Genomic DNA, 22,791 nt, shown 5'->3' with positions numbered 1-22,791 from the left:
GAGGACCTCTCAGTACCTCACCAGTTCCAGGTGGGAGACCCTGTCTACGTGAGAAGACACCAGACATGAAACCTCGAGCCGCGGTGGAAGGGACCTTTCATCGTCCTCCTGACTACTCCCACAGCCGTGAAAGTGGACGGCGTCTCCTCCTGGATACAAGCTTCACATCTAAAGAAGGCACCCCCACCGGACCCGGACTGGCGAGTAACTTGGACTGATAACCCCCTTAAGCTTCGCTTGTGTAGAAAGAACTATGTTATTAGTGATTCTGATGTTCCTGCTACCTCCAACCCACCAGAACCCTAACCCTCATGAACCCAGGTTACTGACATGGCAAATCATTACCCCAGCTTCCCGCCAAGTAGTAGTCCAGTTAACAGGACAACACCCTAAGGGAACCTGGTGGCCTACCCTCACTGTAGATATATGCACTCTTTTCAAACAAGACCCCTGGTACGAAGATAAAGTTGGGGTACCCGGATGTGGCACTCAGGATTATACAGTGCATTGGGGCCCTGGGACTATGAAAGAGATCCAAAGTACCTGCTTTTATGTATGCCTGGCCCCCTCAACCGATGCCGAGGTCTCACAGTGTGGTGGGCAGACAGATTTTTTTTGTAAAAATTGGGGTTGTGAGCAGACAGGGACATGCCATTGGCTGACAGGAAGTGCAGGGAGACCTCCTCCGGGCCTCATAAAAATCCAACGGGGTGCCACTCGTGCCCAATGCAGGACTAATCCCACCTGCAATCTTATTGACATCTCCTTCACAGATGCAGGAAAAAGGGCAACAAACTGGGAAAAAGGGCTTACATGGGGACTAAGACTCTACCAGAGTGGCTATGATAATGGAGTCTTGTTCATGCTCAGGCTTAAGGTAGAGACTCTCCCGGCTATCCCAGTGGGACCCAACGCTGTCCTGCGGGATTGGCCGTGTCTCCCAGCCGCAGCCCCCGAGCAGACCCTAGCCCCACCTGTGGACTCTACCACCACTCCCTCTGTCTCCACTCTTGGCCAAGTTACCCCTTTTCCTAGCACAGGACAATGCCTTCTCAACCTCCTTGAAGGGGCTTTTCAGGCCTTAAACACCACCAATCCTAAAACTACTGAATCCTGTTGGTTGTGTTTCTCTTCTGGGCCGCCTTATTATGAAGGATTAGGATTGTTGGGCAGTTTTAACAGGACGACCCGTCACGAGATCTGTAGCTGGGGGAGCCATAGGAAACTAACCCTGACCGAAGTAACTGGAAGAGGAAGATGTTTAGGTACAGTTCCCCCCACCCATAAAGCTTTGTGTAATGAAACCATAGCTGTAACCTCCTCAGGTGAAAATGAGTATCTAGTCCCTCCTCCCGAGGGATGGTGGGCTTGTAACACTGGAGTGACCCCATGTGTCTCTACTTCTGCCTTCAACTCCTCCCGTGATTTCTGTATCATGGTTCAGCTGGTGCCCAGGTTGATGTATCATGATGATCTCTCATTCATAGCTGAATTTGAACCTAGGCATAGATATAAGAGAGAGCCGGTCTCGCTGACCTTAGCCGTGTTGTTAGGGATAGGTGTCGCAGCTGGAGTGGGAACGGGGGCAGCCGCTATTGTCCAAGGGAACCAACATTATGAAGGACTAAGGACAGCTATTGATGAAGACTTAAAGACCATAGAGCAATCCATTACAAAACTTGAAGAATCTCTGACTTCCCTCTCTGAAGTAGTCTTGCAGAATAGACGAGGGCTGGATCTGCTGTTCCTAAAAGAAGGAGGACTGTGTGCAGCTTTAAAAGAAGAATGCTGCTTTTATGCAGACCATTCTGGAATAGTAAGAGATTCAATGTCAAAACTTAGGGAAAGGCTAGACCAGAGAAAGAAAGAACGAGAAGCTGGCCAAGGGCTATTTGAATCTTGGTTCACTAGATCCCCGTGGTTTACAACCCTGATATCCACTCTGGCTGGGCCCTTACTCATCCTTGTGTTGCTCCTCACTTTAGGACCCTGCATATTAAATCGGCTGATAACTTTTGTTAGAGAAAGAGTGAGTGCTGTTCATGTACTGATGTTGAGGCAACAATATCATTCACTCACCCCACAAGAAGATACAAACATTCCATGATTGGAATGCCCCTAAAGAGAAGTGGGGAAATGTAGGATCTGAAAAATCAAAAGTTAGCATAAGTACAGCCATCTTAAAGGCTTAAATACCACCCCCTAACCTAGAAGGAGGAAAATTCTTAGAATCTTGAAAAACAAGTTAGTCAGCCAGTGTTAAATGTAGTGACCTTTTTAGTTAGCTGACCTCAAATCAGCTTATCTTGCTAGAACCACCCTAAACATTCCGAAGGTAATCTTATCTAACCAGACCCCAGGATATGGCCCCAGCCAAAGATTTATGTGTCTATGAAAAAACACTGTATTGTGATTGTGGAAAATGTTGCCCCCTTTGAAAATGCTATAAAACCTTCTGGCTTTGTGTGCTCAGGGTCCTTGTTGAGACCCGCTGCGTCGGGCTAACTTGGACCCCAGCTAGCTGGTTCCTGAATAAATTCCTCTTGCTTGTTACATCAAGAGACGCCTTTCGTGAGTGAATTGGGGCGGCGTCCTCCTCTGGGAGAATCCAACACTTTAAGTATTTTCTTGGAATATTTAACAGGTAACATCAACTTAAATGACTTTAAGTAAACTTTGGCAGCTAATAACTATAAAGACATGTCCATTTCAGTTAAGCTTAAATTAGCATTAATGCATAATATTTTTAAATTAGATTTTCTGGAAGTTTTAGAATGCCCAATTTTCACAAGCGCATGTTTTTAAATCAATTTTATTAATACCCTCCGGAGGTAGAATATATATATATATGTATATATATATATATATGATTTTTTTTTTTACACACTTAGACACACAAACATACAGACCGAGACATAATGACTACAGTTAGTGACACTCTTCATACAAATACAGGTACACAGACAAACTGACATAAAGATTTGAGTTTCTAATACTCAATGGTCTTCTTTCTTCTTAGCTTATTTTATGAAAAGTACTTCAGTTTTCAAGAATACACTCTAAAAGCAAGCAGTTTACATAACTGGGTTAAGGTTTAGACAGCCCCAGACTAACAGGGCTGGTGAAGGCTCTGAACTGATAGGGACCATGTGTGTCTAGGGGGCTGGAAATGAAATGCAAGTACAATTCTAGCTCCAGTCATTTAAAGCCAGGCTGTACTGCAGAAGATAAATTTCTTCTATATCAGGGAGTTTAGTTTAAGACTTCTCAATTCTCAAAGACAATGATGAACTTAATAAATAGAATAGATGTTCACTAAAAGAATTCAGAAAACTAGCTCCACATTGTAGCAGTTCATGGAACTCTTGACTATCCTCTTCCCTTGTGGCAAAACATATTTAGCTGCATAACATTATATTGCATACTTCTTTCAGGGGCCAAGCCTCTCTAATCAGAGAGTTTGTACTGGGGCCAGGTTTGTGTGCAGAAGATAAGACACTTCTTTTTAGAGTTTAGGGATTGAATTGCTCTGTTAGTTTTCCTAGTTTTTTCTGCCTGAGCTATTGTCATTCCTCAAGAGGCCCCTGCCTGTCTGATAAATACAGGGACTGTGTGACTTTTCGCTACCAGAGCCCTGATCTGAGTCACAAGCTTGTTTGGCTTCCCTGGGGCTGCTGAGGAGGTTTTGGGATGTAAGTTATGTGAGTCAATTTGGAGAGCTCTTGATCTAAATCATGAATGGCTTGCAGGAGTTGAATCTGCTCTTTTCTGTTTTTGACCATGTGCCTGAGGACTGAGAGGCCATTTGTCATATGCAGACGCTTGCGGGAGAGAGTTGATGAGATAGGAAACACCTGGTCAAGAACAGGGAAATGATAAGGTGGTGGTGGGAGGAAGGGAGGCAGGCTTACAGGCGGGCTTATAGTTGGAGGGCGGGACATAGCGGCAGGGATGGGTGGGGCGGCATGAACAATAGCAGGGCCTTTTGATGGCCAGTCAGAATTATTATGGCGCACTGCCCCTTCCTCTAGCGTGGCCTCATCAGCAGGACTAAGGGGCTCATCAGGGTTTAGGTCGATGAGTAAATACTTGAGGGAGGAATAACAGGATCGGCAGAACTATCAAGGGGAGGGGATGGAGAAAGAGACTCAATTGTTGGCAAGGGCGGGAGCTTGCTTGGGTCCTGGGAGGGGTTTGTAACAGGATCTGAAGGGTGTATTTTAAAAGAAGGGGAAGCTGGCCGGGAGGCTTCAGAAGGGGGATGGGAGCGGGATTTCAAGGTTTTTTCTCCCTCAATAACAACTTTCTGCAAATCGGGCCATTCGCGATGAACGCGCAGGATATCATTAATGAGATTCCAATAGCTAAATGCTGACACAGGTACTTTTCCTGGACCAAAAACTCTGTAATAGTCTTGAAGGCAATCGCCCACGCGTTGCCATTTCTTTTCACTAATGGTCCCTCCTTGAGGGAGCCAAGGACAGACATCTTCTAGAAAGACAAAAAAACGTTTCAAATCTTTTTTCTTAACCCTTGTTCCTTGTGTCCTGAGGGACTCCTTGAGTCCGGCTATAAATAATTCTTCTCGGGAGGATTCTTACCCCATAATCGCGTTACTTACCATCCTACTTCGTCGCCGGGGAAATACACATGAGTCTGTCTCACACCGGGTTCAGAACGTGGCGACTCAGACGAGGGTCTCGCTACAGACACCTCCTTTCGTGGGTGGGGTGGGGTGGGGTGGGGTGGGGTGGGCCCACCGGGTGGGCCCACCCCACCCTCCTGGGGGCAATGTTCCCTCCTCTTCGGTCAATCGGGCCTTCTCACAGACCGTCTGGGGCCCCACGTTGGGCACCAATTGTCCCGACCTGCAGGACTATCAACGGGGGTCGACGACCTGGAGGAGAGAATTGAAAAATAAAAAAGAATGGGGCAAGGGACACAAAGAACGACCAGCAAGACAGGATGTCTGATCAAGCTGGCACAGTTTATTGTTTGCAGGCTCAATTTATAAAGGTTAACAAGTAAGGGGTGGGTAAGGAGATAATTCAACCTTAGGTGGCGCCGGCGGGGAGGTGTAGAGGGGTGATTGGGTCTTGGTTGGCGCCGGCGGGAATGGAGGACCCGGAAGAGAAGCGGAGAGTTTGCCATTTTGGGGGCGGGGCCCTAGAGAGGGAGGCTTCAAAGGAGGGGCACTCCCCTGGGGCAGAGGGTGTTTCTTGCTTAACAAAGGACAGAAAAGGCACATGCTGCGAGGTAGCCTAACCACTAACTCTAACTTAGAAATGCAAATGTTGCTAGGTAACTTAGCCCCTAGCTCTAACCTAGGAGTTCACTAAATGCGCTGACTTTACAGGGAAGATTTCTAGCTGATTTTACTCAAAACGTTGCTGTTGTCTTAAGGCTTTTGTGACCGAATCTGCTTAAAGGCCCACAGATTTGCTCCCAACAGGCACCCACAGAAATAATGGCACACAGAGAGAAATTTTAAAAGGCTTTGCACATTCCTTCTTGCCATTCACCCTTAGTTGACATTAAAATATAGCTCTCTGTGATGATACCTATCTCCTCCTGGGGCAGTTCCTCCACCTCAATTTTTTGTATGCAGCTGTGGGGGTGGGGGAGTTTCAAAGGATCTTCCTGAGTCTTTTTGGCTTTTGTTTTCAGCTCAGAATAATCTGCATGTCACAGTGGCACATCTTAGGGTGGCCTGCACTTGGTCCCTACAGTAACTAACTATTCAACAGTTCTTGGCTTATAATACTAAACGTTTATTTCTATAATCAAGGATGTTCATGTTAACCATTATGTGGATGTTCCAGTCAGGGCTCAGCTGTGTGTTTCTTCTGCAGGCAAATGAGTTTGTCTCCAGCCTATGGACTGTGGTTGATCTGGGGCCAAAATTGAAGGTGTGGTGATGGTGACTAACCAAGGTACTTCAACCTATGGCAAGGTAAAGGGGGCAACAGATTTTCCTGAATCTGACCAAGCAAAAGTAAGCCAAATCATCTCCACAGGATTGCATGTAATTTCAATTTATTCTTATGTCTTCATAATTCATCACGTTTTTGACGACCATTAATTCATTTAATTTTTAAGGTATTTCATCATGGCATTTACTATATTTTCCAATGTTTATAATCTCAAAAGAAATTTTAAACTTATTTTGTGTTGATTAGAAAATACATTAGGAAGTGTTTCAATATGTGACTTTAAATAGAATTTTCTTCAATGGAAATGGGGAAAAAAGCCCCTCTAGCTGACATAAATATGCTCTAAAACAGATGATCTTGAAACTTACACAGATATGATATCTCGTCAAAATGAAGACTTCATAGTCAGTGTCAGGAGGAGCCTGTGGCTTTGTGTTTCTAACAAGCTCCCAGGGACGTTGACTGTGGTCTGGCGTCTGGAAGGATTTTGACCAGCAAGATATTTTCATATTAAGAAAAAGAAATTTTCCATCCGCATGTATTTTGTCTTTTATTTTAACCAGAAAGGCTTCCAGTGTTTGTCAAATTATTCCTATATATTTTATACAATCCCTCCATTTCTATTTACTCATCCGCCTAATAGGGTTTTCATGTTATGAAACCCAAATTGATGATGACAGTTGGGAGCACATCCAAACATGCTCTGGTGCCTTCCACCAGCTGGCAAACTTCTGAGAGAAATGATGCTAGTGACCATGTAGGCTGCATGCTGTCCTTCCACCATCACCGTCACTTGCATGAGCACACTGCCCAGAATGCTTGTTCCTTTCTGGTTTCCCCTAGAGCTACTCAGTGAGGGACCCTGTCACAAGAGGTGCCTTCAATACCATCCATCAGTACCTGCAGGAAGTTACAGGGACGGAGGTGGGGAATGGAGACTCCCCTGTGGAGGCATTTGGCAGGAAAATAGATATGAGTGGGATGGAGAGAGAACTAAGGCCAGTAAAGCCCACTAGAAGAGACTCAAAATGTTAACCAGTTAAAACTAGAAACGCAGAAAAGACCCAGTGTTACTTAATTAATCAGTTAAAGCTCAAAAGGCCAGGAGTAACTTGGCCTGGAAACATTTGAATATTCCCTAGGTAAAGGAGGGTATCTCAGCATAGCCCATGTCTTTACTGTGTTAGTCATGCAGACTCAGCTTATTTTTTAACTTTACCTATATGCTGTTTTTCTCTTTTCAGCCCTAATCAAGTAATTTGCAACCTGGGCAACTAATTTAGCAAGCAGGCCCAAAGGTAAACAATATAGTAAAAAGCAGGAAGGATTCCATCTTAAAGATAAGATCGCATTTTAAAATTCAGGAAGTTAAGAAGTATGATTCTTAACTCACTCATTAACAAACAGACAATAACTCAGCCAACCTTGGGGGCCAGGCAGGCAATCTTGTTTGATATGCTCCCAGACCAAGAAGCCAGTATCTCAGGGAGAAATCAGAGCAGTAAATTTCTTGTATTAAGTTAATTTTAAATATTCGGGGACCACTTAAAAAGCCTGTGCCCCCAGCCCTTTGTCACATTCCTGAAAAATCCTTAAAAGGGGGAACCCGCAACCTTTCAGCATGCTCTTCTCTCTGAGGTCACCCACACTGTCTATGTGTGTAACCTTAAACTTTCTCTTTTCAACCCTTCTGGGTGCTTCTCTCTCTGAGGTTGCTGCACTTTTTAAGTGTGTAACTTTGACTTTCTCTCCAGTATTTTAGAGCATCTCTCTCTCTCTGAAGTAGCCCACACACTCCCCTTCCTCTGAGTATGCACTTTCTCTCTCCAGCCTTTCATGGCACCTCTCCTCCCTGAGGTCACCTGTACTTTTTCACTCTTTAAGTACCTGTAAATGAAACTTTTACTCTGCTTCACTACAGTGTCTCTGCCCTTCAATTCTTTGTTGTGGTGCGACAAGAACTGAGGAAAATACACAACAGCCCCCTAACAGAGGTGAGGGAGCCTCAGCACCTCCACCAGCAAGCCTCCACACAGGCCAGAGCACACATGGCCTGTGTTCTATCTCCAAGGTAACATGTTATTTGGCTTCTGGGGAACACTAGGGGATTGCCCATTCCTAGTATGTGCTTCTTTTATTAGATCACCAGGCTTTGAAGAAATGCAGTGTAGACATGAATTCCCTACAGGAAGCAGTTTATGCTTGGAATATATCATTTGCTTCTCTTCCACTGGACTTCCAACATTATGTTGAAGAAAAGTGTCTAGAGTGGGCATACTTGTCTTGTTCCTGATCTTTGAGGAAAAGCTGTGGGCTTCTCATATATTTAAGTCTTTAGATGTATTTTTGAATTTAGTTTGCTAATACTTTGTTGAGGATTTTTCCATGTATGCTCTTCAGGTTATTTGCCTATAATTTTATTTTCTTGTGCTAGCTTTGTCTGGTTTTGGTATCAGGATAATGTTGGTCTCAGAAAGTGAGTTTGAAAGCATCCCTTCTCTTAAGTTTTTTGGAAGTTGGACTAAAATAGGTATTAAGACTTCTTTGAATGCTTGGTAGAAGTGAGTAGTGAAGCTCATTGGTTCCAGACTTGTTTGTTGGGATCTTTGTGATTACTGACTAGAAGAGATGCAATTTATGATGAGAAAGAGCTTGTGAAACGCAATGAACATAGACAGCTACTTCAAACGTATGAGCCACCAGTGCTATCAATTTTGCTACTACTATTTTTATTACAAAATGTGGTTGTACATGGTTTGTGTTTCTGATCCTTTTTATCTTGTGAACACATTCCTGGAAAACATTTTGTCCCCTCTCAGAGTTGTAGCTAAGATGAAAAATAATTGCATTTATGCCTCAGATTGAGGAGTTTTAATATTTTAAAATAAAAAAGAACATTTTTGACAACCACAGGAAAATAGTGAACTTTCCCACAGAAAATTCTGCTATTACCATATTTGCATACATTTTCATGGTTCTCCAGGTTAAGAACACACTGTTTTTAAACAACATATTTCCGGTGTTGTTTTATATTTCCTGTGAAGAGATTTCAGAAGGTAAAAACAAATATATGGTGATGTTTCCAATTTCAATACTGAGTTAGGTTGGTTATAACTACAAAATCCTTAGGCAAATTCTGAGTTGAAAGTAGCAGAAACCTCAATTTGCTCTGCATTCGATAATAAAGGTAATACAGATATTCAAGCTAATGAGAAGCCCACAGCAGAACACATAGGAAAGGTTTGATCCAGGCACTTGTTTATATTACTAGAATCTAATTTCTTCCTCACTTTGACTTCCTCTGTGCTAGTTCCATGTTAAGGGAAGATTTAGTGAGGATGCCAACAGCTCCTGTTGCTAAATGTTCTTTGTACTAGGTGGGATTCATTCCTCAAATTCTATCAAAAAGTCTGAGATATTCTCCATACGGTCAAGCTCCAGTAATAAGCATTCTTGGCAGGGCACTGTGGTCTCCTGTTGAAAGCAGTATCTACAGTGGAAAAGCCCATCTACTGTTCCAACCATGGAAATGCTTTGGAACCAGCATCCTCAGTACTAAAGAGTCTACCAATAGTAATTCAGAGCTTTTGAAGGATAAAATAGCGATGTACTGGAGGAGGGAACACACATGTCCTTCTTCCATCAGTGAACATCACTCCTAGTTAAGGATTAGATAAAGATAGGGACTTAGATGAGGAGTCACTATAAGTATGAGGCATTTATAGTGGTAAATGCTTGTCCCTTTTACCAAAATGAATTCCACTTGTTAAGAAAAAAATGGAAAAGGATAAAATGCAAATGGTTTTCTTTTCTAGTAATGAAAATTAAAATACAAATGTGCTCTGAAAAAACTGTGACCGGATGATTTTTGTATACAGTGTCCAAGTACAGATCTGTCACTCACTTGTGCCTTGGAGGTTTCCTGCTGCAGGGATGTGATGAAAGGTACCAGCACTGTCTGGGAGCAGATGATGTGGACACCTGACAGTTAAGGGAGATTACCATTGACTTCATTTTCCTAGAAACTTGTGTTAAACCACACTCACTCATTCTCTCTTCCTCCAACTCTGCTCATGCTGTGTGCTAAGGATACACTAAATCATCTGCACACCCATGACCCCATTTTTCCTGAGCCATCGCATTGCTCTAGGAAGAGACTTCAGAGGGAGTGGATTAGGAGCAACCGCAGAAATGTTACTTGTTTGTTTCTTGTCTGCTCCTCCCCAAATGAAAGTTCCATGGGGTCAAGGGTTCCGATGGAGTTCACAATGCCCTATGCCTAGGAGAGTTTTCGATTTTGCTATTTGTGTAATTCTGTAGCTATATTTGATTTGGAGCAAGAAATAAAAAACTGTTCTAGAGGTGCTTGGGGCTGAAGCTATTTCACTTTTTACACCTAGGGGAGCTGTGCCACCTTAGGTTGGTTGGAGACAGAAGGTTTAGAGGACTTCAAATGATGTTGGAGAAACTGGTTGACCCAGAGATTAGTGACCAGGGTGGTTCCTTGCTATGCAGGGGTTCATTTTCTTATACAGTGTGTGTCTTGAAGGAAACATGAGAGGTCTGGTTGGACTTGTTGAGCTGCTCATGAGTTGTCCAAGAGGAACTTCAAAGATGGATTCAAATTCAAAAAAGAATCTGAGATCAAGACATAAACGTGTGCAGTATATCTTCATTCTGTCCAGGGACATGGCTGTGTTTCATGTACTGGCAGTAACTTTATAGGTTCCAAATGTGTCCTGCATACCTTCTCACAATTACATATATTCTGTTACAGATTGGGTTTTCAAATTTTCTCAGCTGGTTTGAAAAAAATAAATTTCATACTGAAAACATATTTAGGAATTTTTCTGGAATGTTTGAGAATCACAGCTTTAAGCTGCCTTTGGGCCTTGTGTAGGCATAACATCAGATTTCCTGGGCAATGATATTTCTGTCTCCTTCTTCCCACTATTCTCCTTCACAACTCACTGAACAGGCACTGTGCAATCACACCCCCAGCTGCTTTGCATGGGCCACTGGGGCCCAGCGGGCTGCTGCAGCCCTATTAAAGGGGCCTCCTGCCGGTGGGGCCTGAGGATCAGATGGGTGAGCAGCAGCAGGATGGTGCCCCAGCCCCAGCTCCCCATCTTCCTGGTGCTCTGGGCCTCAGGTGAGATCTTAGTGGGGAAAGATTTTATAATATCAGAGATTTTCCCATGCAGAACAAATAGAATATTTTATCTAAAATAGTCTCATTGCTTATGATAAATAAGAAAACCTATACACATTAATTTGTATGTATTAGTGATGACATGTATAGTCACTCTCCATTTTGACTGCAGGCATCTCTGGGGACATCATCATGACCAAGTCTCCAGGCTCCCTGGCTGTGTCTGTAGGAGGGAGGGTCACCATCAACTCCAAGTCCAGCCAGAGTCTTCTGCAGAGCTCCAACCAGAAGAACTACTTAGGCTGGTACCAGCAGAAACCAGGACAGGCTCCTAAACTGCTCATCTCCTGGGCATTCACCCGGGCATCTGGGGTCCCCGACAGGTTCGGTGGCAGTGGGTCTGGGACAGATTTCACTCTCACCATCAGCAGCGCACAGGCTGAGGATGTGGCAGCTTATTACTGCATGCAGCATTATAGCTATCCTCCCACAGTGCTTCAGCCTCCAACACAAACCTCATCTCCAGGGCGTCCCCAGGGCCACGGGCCAGTGCATCTCTGCTGCACCAGGTGCACCCTTCCTGCTCAGCCCTGTGTCCCCACAGCTGGATGAGAGGCTGGCCTGGTGGCTCTATCTTGCAACAATAAAGATTAGCCTGTCCTGTGTCTCTTGCACACAGGCAAGTCATTCTAGGAAGTCTCTATAATGACCTGTTGTGGATCCTTCTCTCCACTGTCCCAGATGTTTTGCATCACTTGAAATTGTGCTGTCTCTACAGATGAATTTATATTCTTGACACAGCAATGACTTCAACTGCATCTTGTGAAGAAGGGCTTAGTGTTCATCACTCTGATGGATCAGCTGTCCCTGCTCTGTGCCTGATGACTCTGAACTTCCCGTTTTATTCATTTCTGTGTCCCCGATTCTCATTCTCACTTCTTGGCCTTGGGAGCTTCCCAGGGTGCAATGCTCAGTCCCTTATTGTCAAGTGCTTCCCCATCAGACCTTAGTCTGCTTCTCTAACTCATCTGTCCTCAGCATGCTAAGCATTTCCTATTCTGAGTCTCCACATTTTCACCTGATGGTTTGTTTCTGAACTAGCTTCTTTACTCCATTCCATTCTTTTTGGTCCTTCTTATTTTAAAAATAACATTCTCATATTCCATTTCCTCCTTGTGCTGTTTTTACAATTATAGATCCCGGTGCTCTATATCCTTGACAGCACGGCAGCCATAGCTGTGAACTCTATATGTGTGCCACCATCTCTGGGACTTTGATGTATGAATCATTGATAACCTACTGACTTTGAAAAACTAAATTTAAGCCATAGTTTTCAAAATCTTATGTTGCCCGACCTCACTCTCCTGTTAGATACCATTATCAGTATGCTCATGTCATACCACCTGTAGGTAGTGTTCTATACGATCAACAAGTTAGAACATTTAGCGGGCTGCACTGTGATTCTTGTGTTTATGGGGACATGGTGAGTAAGTGGTCTCCAAATGCTGGCTTAATGACCAGTCTTCAGGCAATAGAAGAATAATTTAGGGGTGCTGTTAAGATGCAGGATCCCATATGTCATGTCTGAAAATGATGCTCTTTAGGAACAATTTACATCTGGAAAAAACATTTTTTGCACAATACTCTCAGGATTGCACTGTTTATTCAAGCTTGAGTAACAGTAGTTACTAAAAAATTAATGCTGTTTGGAAGAAGATAGGTGTACATTCAAATAAGATTCTAGATTTTACGGGTGCTAAGAAAAATTCCAAGCTATAATCTGTGCCTCAGATTACTTATATGTAAAAGAGTATATAAGACTCCATTTATGAAATGATGAAGATCATTAAATGTGATTTTGTATGACTATAGTTTTCAAAATGTCTGTGCCACATAGTGCATCATTACCAAAAGTGAATTTCTTTTCTGTGTTTAATAATACTCTATATTTGCAACTCTTTTCTTGGCTTGACATAACTTACCCCACTATCTTCTTTTACCTTTCTGATACTCTTTATCTTCATTAAATTATTGATATGAGGACATACATGACTTCAAAGAGAGAGGGGGTGATAGGTGCCATGGTTTAATGGCATGATACTCAGATCTGAGCATCCTTAGGGGTGAAGGAGAATGGTCTGGGAGGGGCAGCCGGCAGCAAGGAAGCACACTTACTGGCACTGTGTAGTCAGTGGTCTTAGGATGCGGGAGAGGAAATGACCCCATGAGAGGGCGGCAGGCGAATGAGCTTCCTCAGGGAGAGCCAGGTTGTGGAGGTGATGAGAAATTTCAGAGAAAGGGTTGAGCTCTTCAGGGCTGAGGTAACCAATATCCCTCAACTTCTCATCATATGCAGTTATTCAAATTTAAGTTTAAATTGATTAAACTTCATGTTTAAAAAACATGAGTCCTCAGGTATGCTGGGCACATGTCAAATGCTCCAAAGCCACAGGGAGCTGGTTGCTGGGCTCCAGCAGCTGCGATGTTGCTCAGCACACACCGAGAGTACGTCCACTCCTGCATACGTTCTATTGGGGAGTGCTGTTCGCGGGATGGTGTGACAGCAAAGGAGAGATTTCATAGATGTGTCAAATATAAGGGGTGGAGGTTCAGGGATGGGAGAAAGATGGGGACGTACGAACTTTATTTTACTAACTGATTTTTACGAATATACATTCTTTATCTCTCAAGGCACGAATGTCACAATTATTTCTTGATCGGCAACTTGTTTGATGAGCTTCTCCTATGCAAGTCACAATTCTTGGTTTTTCTATGGTGCACAGAAACTTCATGCTCCAAACCATGTCTGTGCTGAGAGTCCTGGCAGTGTAGAAAGATAAATCAAAAAAGCAAGTTTTCTTTCCCATTTTATTCCTGGGCCAAAGGCTGACATGTGGGCACAAAGCCTCTCATCACGGTTCAAAGCTACGGAGCTGCAAATGCTCAGTGCAGGTGACAGAGCACATCAGCGGAACCAGAGGTCCAGGTGTGTCTGAGCAGTAGTGAGGAGGGCAGCTGGGAGGGAACGTTGGTCTGCTTGGACTGGTTCATGCCTGCACACAGACTAGACCTGCATCCTGGAGTTCAGGGTGATTTTTCTTAAAAGCTGTGCCAAACATTTTTAATAGACACCTGCATCATGAGCATTGGACTCCATCTCCACTGTTTGTTTAAAGTGTGCTGGGCCTCCTGGCTAACAGGTCACTGCATTTTGCATCTCCCCCAACACAACCACTTGGTCTCTGCCAGATAACTTCTTAGGCAAGAATAAGTTTTCAGAAGCTCTCTTCTCCTCAGTGGCATGAATGCTTCAGATGACCACAGATCTCCATATACATGAATGTTATACACTTTTAATGACTGTAAACAAAAACCACTCTCACTGTTCTACTCTTCCATGAAACCTGCAGTGGTCAGGGTTCAATGAAGGAAGCCAGGCAGGAGTCCCATCCACTCTGTGAGTTTCCCTGGGAAGCAGAGCTGGGCTTCTTCCTGCTTTCATATCATCAACCCACAATCTCATTACCATCTGCAGATTGTCAGTCATAAGCAAAAGAGCAGAAAAATTGTCCAGTACATGATGTCTCCTATATTCCCTTCCCATTCCCATTTCCTGACATCTGTCCACAGTATTAAAATTATTACATTGTGAAGAAGAAAAAGAAGTCTCATATACTTCTGTGTCCCTCCATGTTATATAGCTAATTCTGTGCCTTCTATCTTCCAGCTTATACTTTTTATTTTTAAAACCCAACTTTTGGAATTTTTACACGCACTTTAACTCTCAGGAAAATGTTATTGAAGAAAGTCAAAGACCTTTTCCATTTGCATCTTTTCTGTCTTGTGAAGGTACAAAAACCAAGGCTTTACTAATGCTTCTGTGTCACTAGCCCTGAGGTGAGCCTGTGTACAATGAGTACCTGGACCAGCTTCATGGGGAGAGGGGATAAATACAGAAAAAGAAGAGTAGTAAGTAGGAAACCTGGGAAAATACCTGTTTCAGACCCTGACCAACAACTGCCCCTAAAGATGCCCTGGGACCTGCCTGAGCCCAGCAGCTGTGCAGCCTGGGGTCCCAGGAATCTCCCTGTTCTCTGGTGGGTAAGGAGACTGACAGACATGGTGAGTGTAGGCAAACCAGGAGGGTCAGGATGAGCTTCCACACGAGGTGACAAACTCCCCGTCTCAGCAAGTGTCGTGCTCAGAGTGCAGGTGGACCCACGCCTCCTGGGGCTTCTGCCACGCCAGGGCTGTGCAGCTGCTGGGCCATCACATGTGGCAGTGGATGTGTAGCCAAGTCCTTTATGGTCCAGAACCCTCAGCTGCCACCTCTCCCCCTGATTCCCCAACATCCTCCTCTTAAGCAAACTCAGAGAATTGGCCATGCCTGCTCCCCAGAAAAAACAATGTATTTGTGCAGCTGGGCCACCCAGGCAGGGAGGTTTGTGTTCAGGGCTGTATCACTGTGGGAGGATATTTTGTACTTTGCTGGCAGTAATAAACTCCAGCATCGTCAGCCTGCACCCTGCTGATCTTGAGGGTGAAATCTGTCCCTGACCCACTGCCACTGAACCTGTCTGGGACCCCAGAGTCACGGTTGGAAACCTTATAGATCAGTCGCTTAGGAGCCTGGCCGGGCTTCTGGAGGTACCATTGCAAATAGGTGTTTCCATTACTGTGCAGGAGGCTCTCACTGGACCTACAGGAGATGGAGGCCAGCTCTCCAGGGCTGACGGGCAGGGAGAGCGGGGTCTGCGTCAACACGATATCTCCACTGGATCCTAAAATGGCAAAAGAAAATCACAAAATGAGGTACAAATATTGCAAGGAATTTATATAATTTTCTTTTTGCTATATATTTCAGGTCAAATCACATTTTTGTGTGATTTTGAATCATACTCCAAAAGTATCAGATTTCAAGAGTACCAAAGATTTGCAAGGCCTCGGGATCTTTTGCAGTGTACTACACCACTGCCCAAAGCACAGGCTCTTGTTCCTTCTGGAATCTTCCTCACCCTTTCAGATCTAAGCATCGCATACCCAAACTGGAGGACACGTCATGTTATCCACCACATAGAAGGCAGTGGCGCCTTTAAGCTGAGCCTCTCCACCTGCCTGTCTTTCTCATCCACCCTCTGCCCTTACCAGGGATCCAGAGCACCAGCAGCCCCAGGAGCTGAGCAGGGAACCCCATGCTGAGAAGTCTGTCAGGTGGTTCCTGATAAGTGGGAGCAGGACTAGATCTGACCTTTTATCTCAGTCCTCCCTTAGGGAAATATGCAAATCTCCTGGTGGGTGCAGCAGGGTGGAAAGAGTCAAAAGGAGACCAGAGGTGGAGCACTTCATGTGAGCAAAATGAAATAAATTGTATTCTGTTTGAAGGAAAAGTAGTAAGGATACAAATATTGGTTTTTGTTTTCAACAAGGTCAGACTATGAAAAATATGAATTCCAATGTGGCAGAGGTAGTGAGTCTCTCATTCTTAAGAAATTGTCTATTGATGATCTATCAGAGACCCTGAGGATGTAGAGGTGTGTGTCCAGAGTAAACCCTGGGCGGGCCAAGTGGCTCTCCCACCTGGCTCTACCCCACCTGCCCTGGAGAAGGAAGCAGCTCCTCCCTCTGCTGCTGACCCAGGGAGGCTCCCAGGTATTTGTCTGTTGGCCGCTGCTCCCAGGCTACTAGCTGTTATGTTAGGCATCAGAGGCAAATATCTCTTTCCACCTGTGGATGGGATGGATGGTAAGTAGATAAATAGTGTGTCTTTACTGTGTGCTGAGTGAATGAATTCATAATTTGGTCAGAACACTCAAACTAAGTGCGCTGGACAGGGAGAAAAACCAGATTCTTGGAGAAATGCTGGTATAGAGACCCTGTGTTTTTTACACAAAAATAATCTTTTGTCCTTTGGTTGTATCCAGTGGCACCTCTGTCTTCTCGTAAGAGTTCATCAGGAAAATCTCTATAGTGAATATATTATATTGTCAACTTGATCCTTTCCCTTGAGGGTTTAAGAGGAAATAATAAACAATATGTGCACCAAAAAATCTCTATGACTAATCTTGTATTTATCAAAAAAGTCTTTGTAATGACTGTAGACTGTTGTTTTGAAGGAATATATTATATTTGAAAATAACCCCAATTCTACAGATGGGAATTTATTTATTTTTTAATTGTTGATTACTACCCATCATATAGCTGTGTGCTTTTATATTCTTAATTAAATAGTGCTTTTATTATAATGGATAAATTCTAAGGTATAGAATTATCTGTTCAAAAACAAAAATGAATAGCTCCTGACAGAATTCTTTTCATAAGTGTTGCAACAATTTACCTTCTGTAGCAATGAATGGGAGTTTTGTTTTCTCGATATAGGGGTATCTGAAAGAAGAGGAGACTTACAGGAACATGGGGCCAAAATAGACACTGAAAACAGCTTGTGTTATTTTTCAGGGCGGTGATTAGAGCAGCTCATTCTCTACCACAGCTTGCTCACCATGTAATGATTGATGTTAACTAGGAGGTGGAACTGCCCCAGGCACCTTTTAATTACTTGGGATCCAGAGCAGCAGGAGGCTGAGGCACTGAGCTAGTTGACTTGAGAGAGGGGTGTGAGTTAGTTATTAAAGATTCCGAGTGCCAATATTGTAGGGCTTAAAGATGGTGGTGGGAGAGGTGAGACAGACAACTCCTCCAAAAGCCATATATAATATGAAAATATAGTTAATACAACCAATGCTGAAGGAAAGAAGGTAGTGCCAGACTGCATACACCTGGAGAAAAGAACAGAACTCATGCAACAGGGTAATGTACCAAAGCTGTGATCTGGCAGGACCCAAGACCTTCCATCACCCCAGCTCACCTGTGGGAGGAAGAGAACCAGAGCGTGGAGGGGAGAGAGGACTAGGACTGCTGAACACCCAGCCCCAGAGATCTGTTCTGGGAGCATGAACCTACATTGCAAAGTGCTCTGGAGATTAGTGGGGTTGGAAAGCTAAGACAGGCAGAATACTTGGACAGACTGAGATTCCAGCCACTTGTGGAAAACAGGGATCCACATCCCGCTGCTCTGGGACAAAAGAAGAGCAGGAAATCTGAGAGACTGCCTAACAGGGGCAAGGATGGCACAGAGCTTGCTGCTCAGGAGAAAGGACAGCTGAACAAAATTGTCTGGGTGCTCTCTGCCCAGTAGTTTGGGAACTTTCAGGAGCTCAGGTGCTCCATCCCCCTGGCAGGCTATACAGCTCCAAGGACCACCCCCCAGGATATGCAGCCTGCCGAGCCTTCCTGCCTACCAGCCAGCAACAACTGGCAATCCAGTATCCCCTGCCCTGGTGTCAGGCCAGCCAGAGGGAAGCCCAGCCTATGGCAGCCAGAAACACAAAGCACAGAGGCTTACACCTGTGCACTCTGCTCACTGGTTCTGGCAGTGGAAACAGGCACAGCACCCAAGAGGCAGGAAACATTTCTTTCCTCCCCGCAAGGCACCAGCACCTCTCTCCTGTGACATCTGACATCACTCCAGGGGCTGAGAAGCTCCAAAGAGTAGAGCTTCAGGGCACTAGAGGGTGCCACATAAAATATGAAACATCCAAGGAACCTAGTTCAACCCAAAATCCCACACAAAAAAAGGGACAAGTGAAACTAAACTCATCAATCCTCCTGAAAGAGATTTCAAAATAAAAATCATAAACATTCTCATGGAGGTACAGAAAATATTCAAGAACTCAGAGATGAATTTAGAACGAAGATTCAATCATTAAGATATTCCATACCTGAAATGAGACATACAATGAAGGGATTTAAAAGCAGATTAGATACAGTGGAGGAGACTGTAAATGGAATAGGAATTAGAGAAGAGGAATTAAAAGAAGTTGAGTTACAGACAGAAAAAGGATCTCTAGGAATGAAAGAATATTGAGAAAACTGTGTGACCAATCCAAACAGAACAATATTTGCATTATAAAGGTACCAGAAAAAGAAGAGAGAGAAAAGGGATAGAAAGTGTCTTTGAGGAGGTAATTGCTGAAAACTTCCCCAATCTGGGGAAGGAGATAGTCTCTCAAGTCACGGAGGTACACAGATCTCCCAACATAAGGGACCCAAGAAAAACAACACCAAGACATAAAATAATTAAAATAGCAAAAATCAAGGATAAAGACAGAGTGGTAAAAGCAGCCAGAGAGAGAAAAAAAATCACATACAAAGGAAAAACCATCAGGCTTTCATTAGACTTCTCAATGGAAACCTTACAGGCCAGGAGGGAGGGGCATGATATAGCAAATATAATGAAGTAAAGGTCTCAAACCAAAAACACTTGACCGAGCAAGATTATCATTTAAATTTGAGAGACAGAGTAAACAATTTCCCAGAGAAGCAAAAAGTGAGAGAATTTACTTCCCACGAACTGTGTCTAGAGGGTATTTTAGAGGGACTGCTGTAGATGGAAGTGTTTTTTTTTTCTTTTTTTCAGAGGGCATTTCTCATATTTATTGATCAAATGGTTGTTAACAACAATAAAATTCTGTATGGGGGGTAAATACTCAATGCACAATCATTAATCCACCCCAAGCCTAATTGTCATCAGTCTCCAATCTTCTGAAGCATAACAAACAAGTTCTTACATGGTGAACGAATTCTTACATAGTGAGTAAGTTCTTACATGGTGAACAGTACAAGGGCAGTCATCACAGAAAGTTTCGGTTTTGATCATGCATTATGAACTATAAACAATCAGGTCAAATATGAATATTCATTTGATTTTTATACTTGATTTATATGTGGATCCCACATTTCTCCCTTTATTATTATTATTATTTTTATTTTTAATAAAATGCTGAAGTGGTAGGTAGATGCAAGATAAAGGTAGAAAACATAGTTTAGTGTTGTAAGAGAGCAAATGTAGATGATCAGGTGTGTGCCTGTAGACTATGTGTTAATCCAAGCTAGACAAGGGCATTAGAACATCCACAGATGCAGAAGATTTCTCTCAAAACAGAGGGGTGAGGTTCTAAGTCTCACCACTGTTGATCCCCAATTTCTCACCTGATGGCCCCGCTGCGATTGTGCCTGTCTTAGGTTATTCCTCCTGAGGAATCTTACCCGTCTCTGGCTAACCAGTCATCTTCCGGGGCCAATCCCAGGAGATGTAAAGTTGGTAAGTGAGGGAAAAGAGATATTGTTTGAAAAGGTTAGCTTTTTACTTCTTTGCATATTTATGCCCTGTGGCTTCTATGCTCAGCATTTGTCTTGAGGTATCTTTACCACTTGGAGGAATTATGATACTCAGCAAATTCGATATGAGGCACAAATTCTATTTAAGGGTTCTAATTAGAAAGGAAGAAGAACAGCTATAGAGGTAGCAGATGGAAGAAAACATGGGAGGATTGATTATTTCTTTGACATATCTTCTTGTAGAGTAACTTAAGCATGTATACGTTTTAAACTACTAATTAAATTGCACACACACATTAACATAATAGGAATACAGTTACATAACCAATGCAGATCTATAATTACCAGCCATCAACAGTGAAGCCAAGAAAACCAGTTAGGCACCTCAGGCATTTGTGAAAATTTGTCTATGATATGATGGATATTGTCCAACTGTACTTGCACAGTCTGAGAGAAATCAGACAAATTAAAACAACCCATTCCTGGGAACTGTTCACATCCCATATGTTCTTTTAACAGTAGATAGTCTGTAGTTGTAAAATTTTGGAGTGCTACAACTTGCACTTCTCCTAATTCTTGGTTGAGTCCCAACAGTATAGATCCAGTCAAATTTGTTGTTTTACTGAAAGCACAGGCCCGCTTAGATATCTCCTTCTTCATTCCAATGGCAAGTCCAGGAACTGGTGGGATGGATGCAGCTACAACTGCAGCATTGCCTGGATCTTTGTTGAGGTTTTTGATGATCATCTTCTGGTATGACTCTTCCAGAGAGTGCTGATGTTAGAAGTCCTTCTTCATATCGTATCTTAGTTCATTTTCTGGGTAGCCAAATTAGGCTTTGATCCTCTGTATAAACACAAACAGACCCTTTGCCAACACTTTGATATGCCCTTTATACCATTGTGTAGAACTCATTGGAAGTCACCACACAGGAACTGCTTTTTTTTTTAAGAGAAAGGAATATTATCAGAAAAGTGTACCTCCATAGCCAATCATCTGACACCCTTTAAGTGATCAAAATAAGGATATTTAAAGCATGCATTAATCGTTGATTTACAGTTAGTTTTATCCTATCAAGGAGTAATCTCCCTTTTCTTTCTTTCTTTCTTTCTTTTTTTTCCTTAATCTACACGTACATGAAGAATATTATGTTTACTAGGCTCTCCCCTACACCGGGTACCCCCTACAAACCCCTTTACAGTCACTGTCCATCAGAATAGCAAAATTTTGTAGAATCACTACTTGTCTTCTCTGTGTTGTACAGCCCTCCCCTTTCGCCCTCCCCCCCATGGATGCTAATCCTAATACCCCCTTTCTTCTTACCCCCTTATCCCTCCCAACCCACCCATACTCCCCAGTCCCTTACCCTTTGGTACCTGTTAGTCCATTCTTGAGTTCTGTGATTCTGCTGCTATTTTGTTCCTTCAGTTTTTCCTTTGTTCTTATACTCCACGGATGAGTGAAATCATTTGGTATTTCTTTTTCTCCACTTGGCTTATTTCACTGAGCATAATACCCTCCAGCTCCATCCATGTTGCTGCAAATGGTACAAGTTGCCCTCTTCTTATGGCTGAGTAGTATTCCATTGTGTATATGTACCACATCTTCTTTATCCATTCATCTACCGATGGACATTTAGGTTGCTTCCAGTTCTTGGCTATTGTAAATAGTGCTGCGATAAACATAGGGGTATATCTGTCTTTCTCAAACTTGATTGCTGCGTTCTTAGGGTAAATTCCTAGAAGTGGAATTCCTGGGTCAAATGGTAGGTCTGTTCTGAGCATTTTGATGAACTTCCGTACTGCTTTCCACAATGGTTGAACTAATTTACATTCCCACCAGCAGTGTAGGAGGGTTTCCCTTTCTCCACAGCCTCACCAACATTTGTTGTTGTTTGTCTTTTGGATGGCAGCCATCCTTACTGGTGTGAGGTGATACCTCATTGTAGTTGTTTTCCTTGCCCAAGGAGATATGTTCAAGAAGAGGTCACTCATATTTATGTTTAAAAGGTTGCCTATGTTTTTTTCTAACAGTTTTATGGTTTCATGACTTACATTCAGGTCTTTGATCCATTTTGAATTTACTTTTGTGTATGCGGTTAGACAATGGTCCAGTTTCATTCTCCTACATGTAGCTGTCCATTTTTGCCAGCATCATCTGTTGAAGAGACTGTCATTTTGCCATTGTATGTCCATGGCTCCTTTATTAAATATTATTTGACCATATATGTCTGGGTTATTGTATGGATTCTCTAGTCTGTTCTACTGGTCGGTGGCTCTGTTCTTGTGCCAGTACCAAATTGTCTTGATTACTATGGCTTTGTAGTAGAGCTTGAACTTGGGGAGTGAGATCCCCCCTACTTTATTCTTCTTTTTCAGGATTGCTTTGGCTATTCGGGGTCTTTGCTGTTTCCATATGAATTTTTGAATTATTTGTTTCAATTCATTGAAGAATGTTGCTGGTAATTTGATAGGGATTGCATCAAATCTGTATATTGCTTTGGGCAGGATGGCCATTTTGATGATATTAATT

The 22,791-nt window shown here is 43.2% G+C and overlaps 1 protein-coding gene and 2 gene segments (V, D, J or C); all 3 read right to left on the bottom strand.

Moving 5' to 3' along the window:
- The window catches only part of LOC118971267 (immunoglobulin kappa variable 2-28-like), a 628,396-nt gene that overhangs the window by 448,742 nt on the left and 156,863 nt on the right, over nt 1–22,791 (bottom strand).
- Nucleotides 1–22,791, bottom strand: part of LOC108389056 (interleukin-1 alpha) — a 163,962-nt gene that overhangs the window by 33,559 nt on the left and 107,612 nt on the right. The gene's annotated exons all lie outside the window — the stretch shown is intronic.
- Nucleotides 15,520–16,364, bottom strand: LOC108384028 (immunoglobulin kappa variable 2-30-like). The segment is given in 2 exon segments: nt 15,520–15,866; nt 16,231–16,364. Coding segments are annotated over 2 exon segments (381 nt in total).

This window comes from Manis javanica, chromosome 1, assembly GCF_040802235.1.
Source record: "Manis javanica isolate MJ-LG chromosome 1, MJ_LKY, whole genome shotgun sequence".
In the NCBI taxonomy this organism is placed as follows: domain Eukaryota; kingdom Metazoa; phylum Chordata; class Mammalia; order Pholidota; family Manidae; genus Manis; species Manis javanica.
Note: the sequence above shows the minus strand (reverse complement) of the source record. Positions and strands in the feature narration are given on the sequence as shown.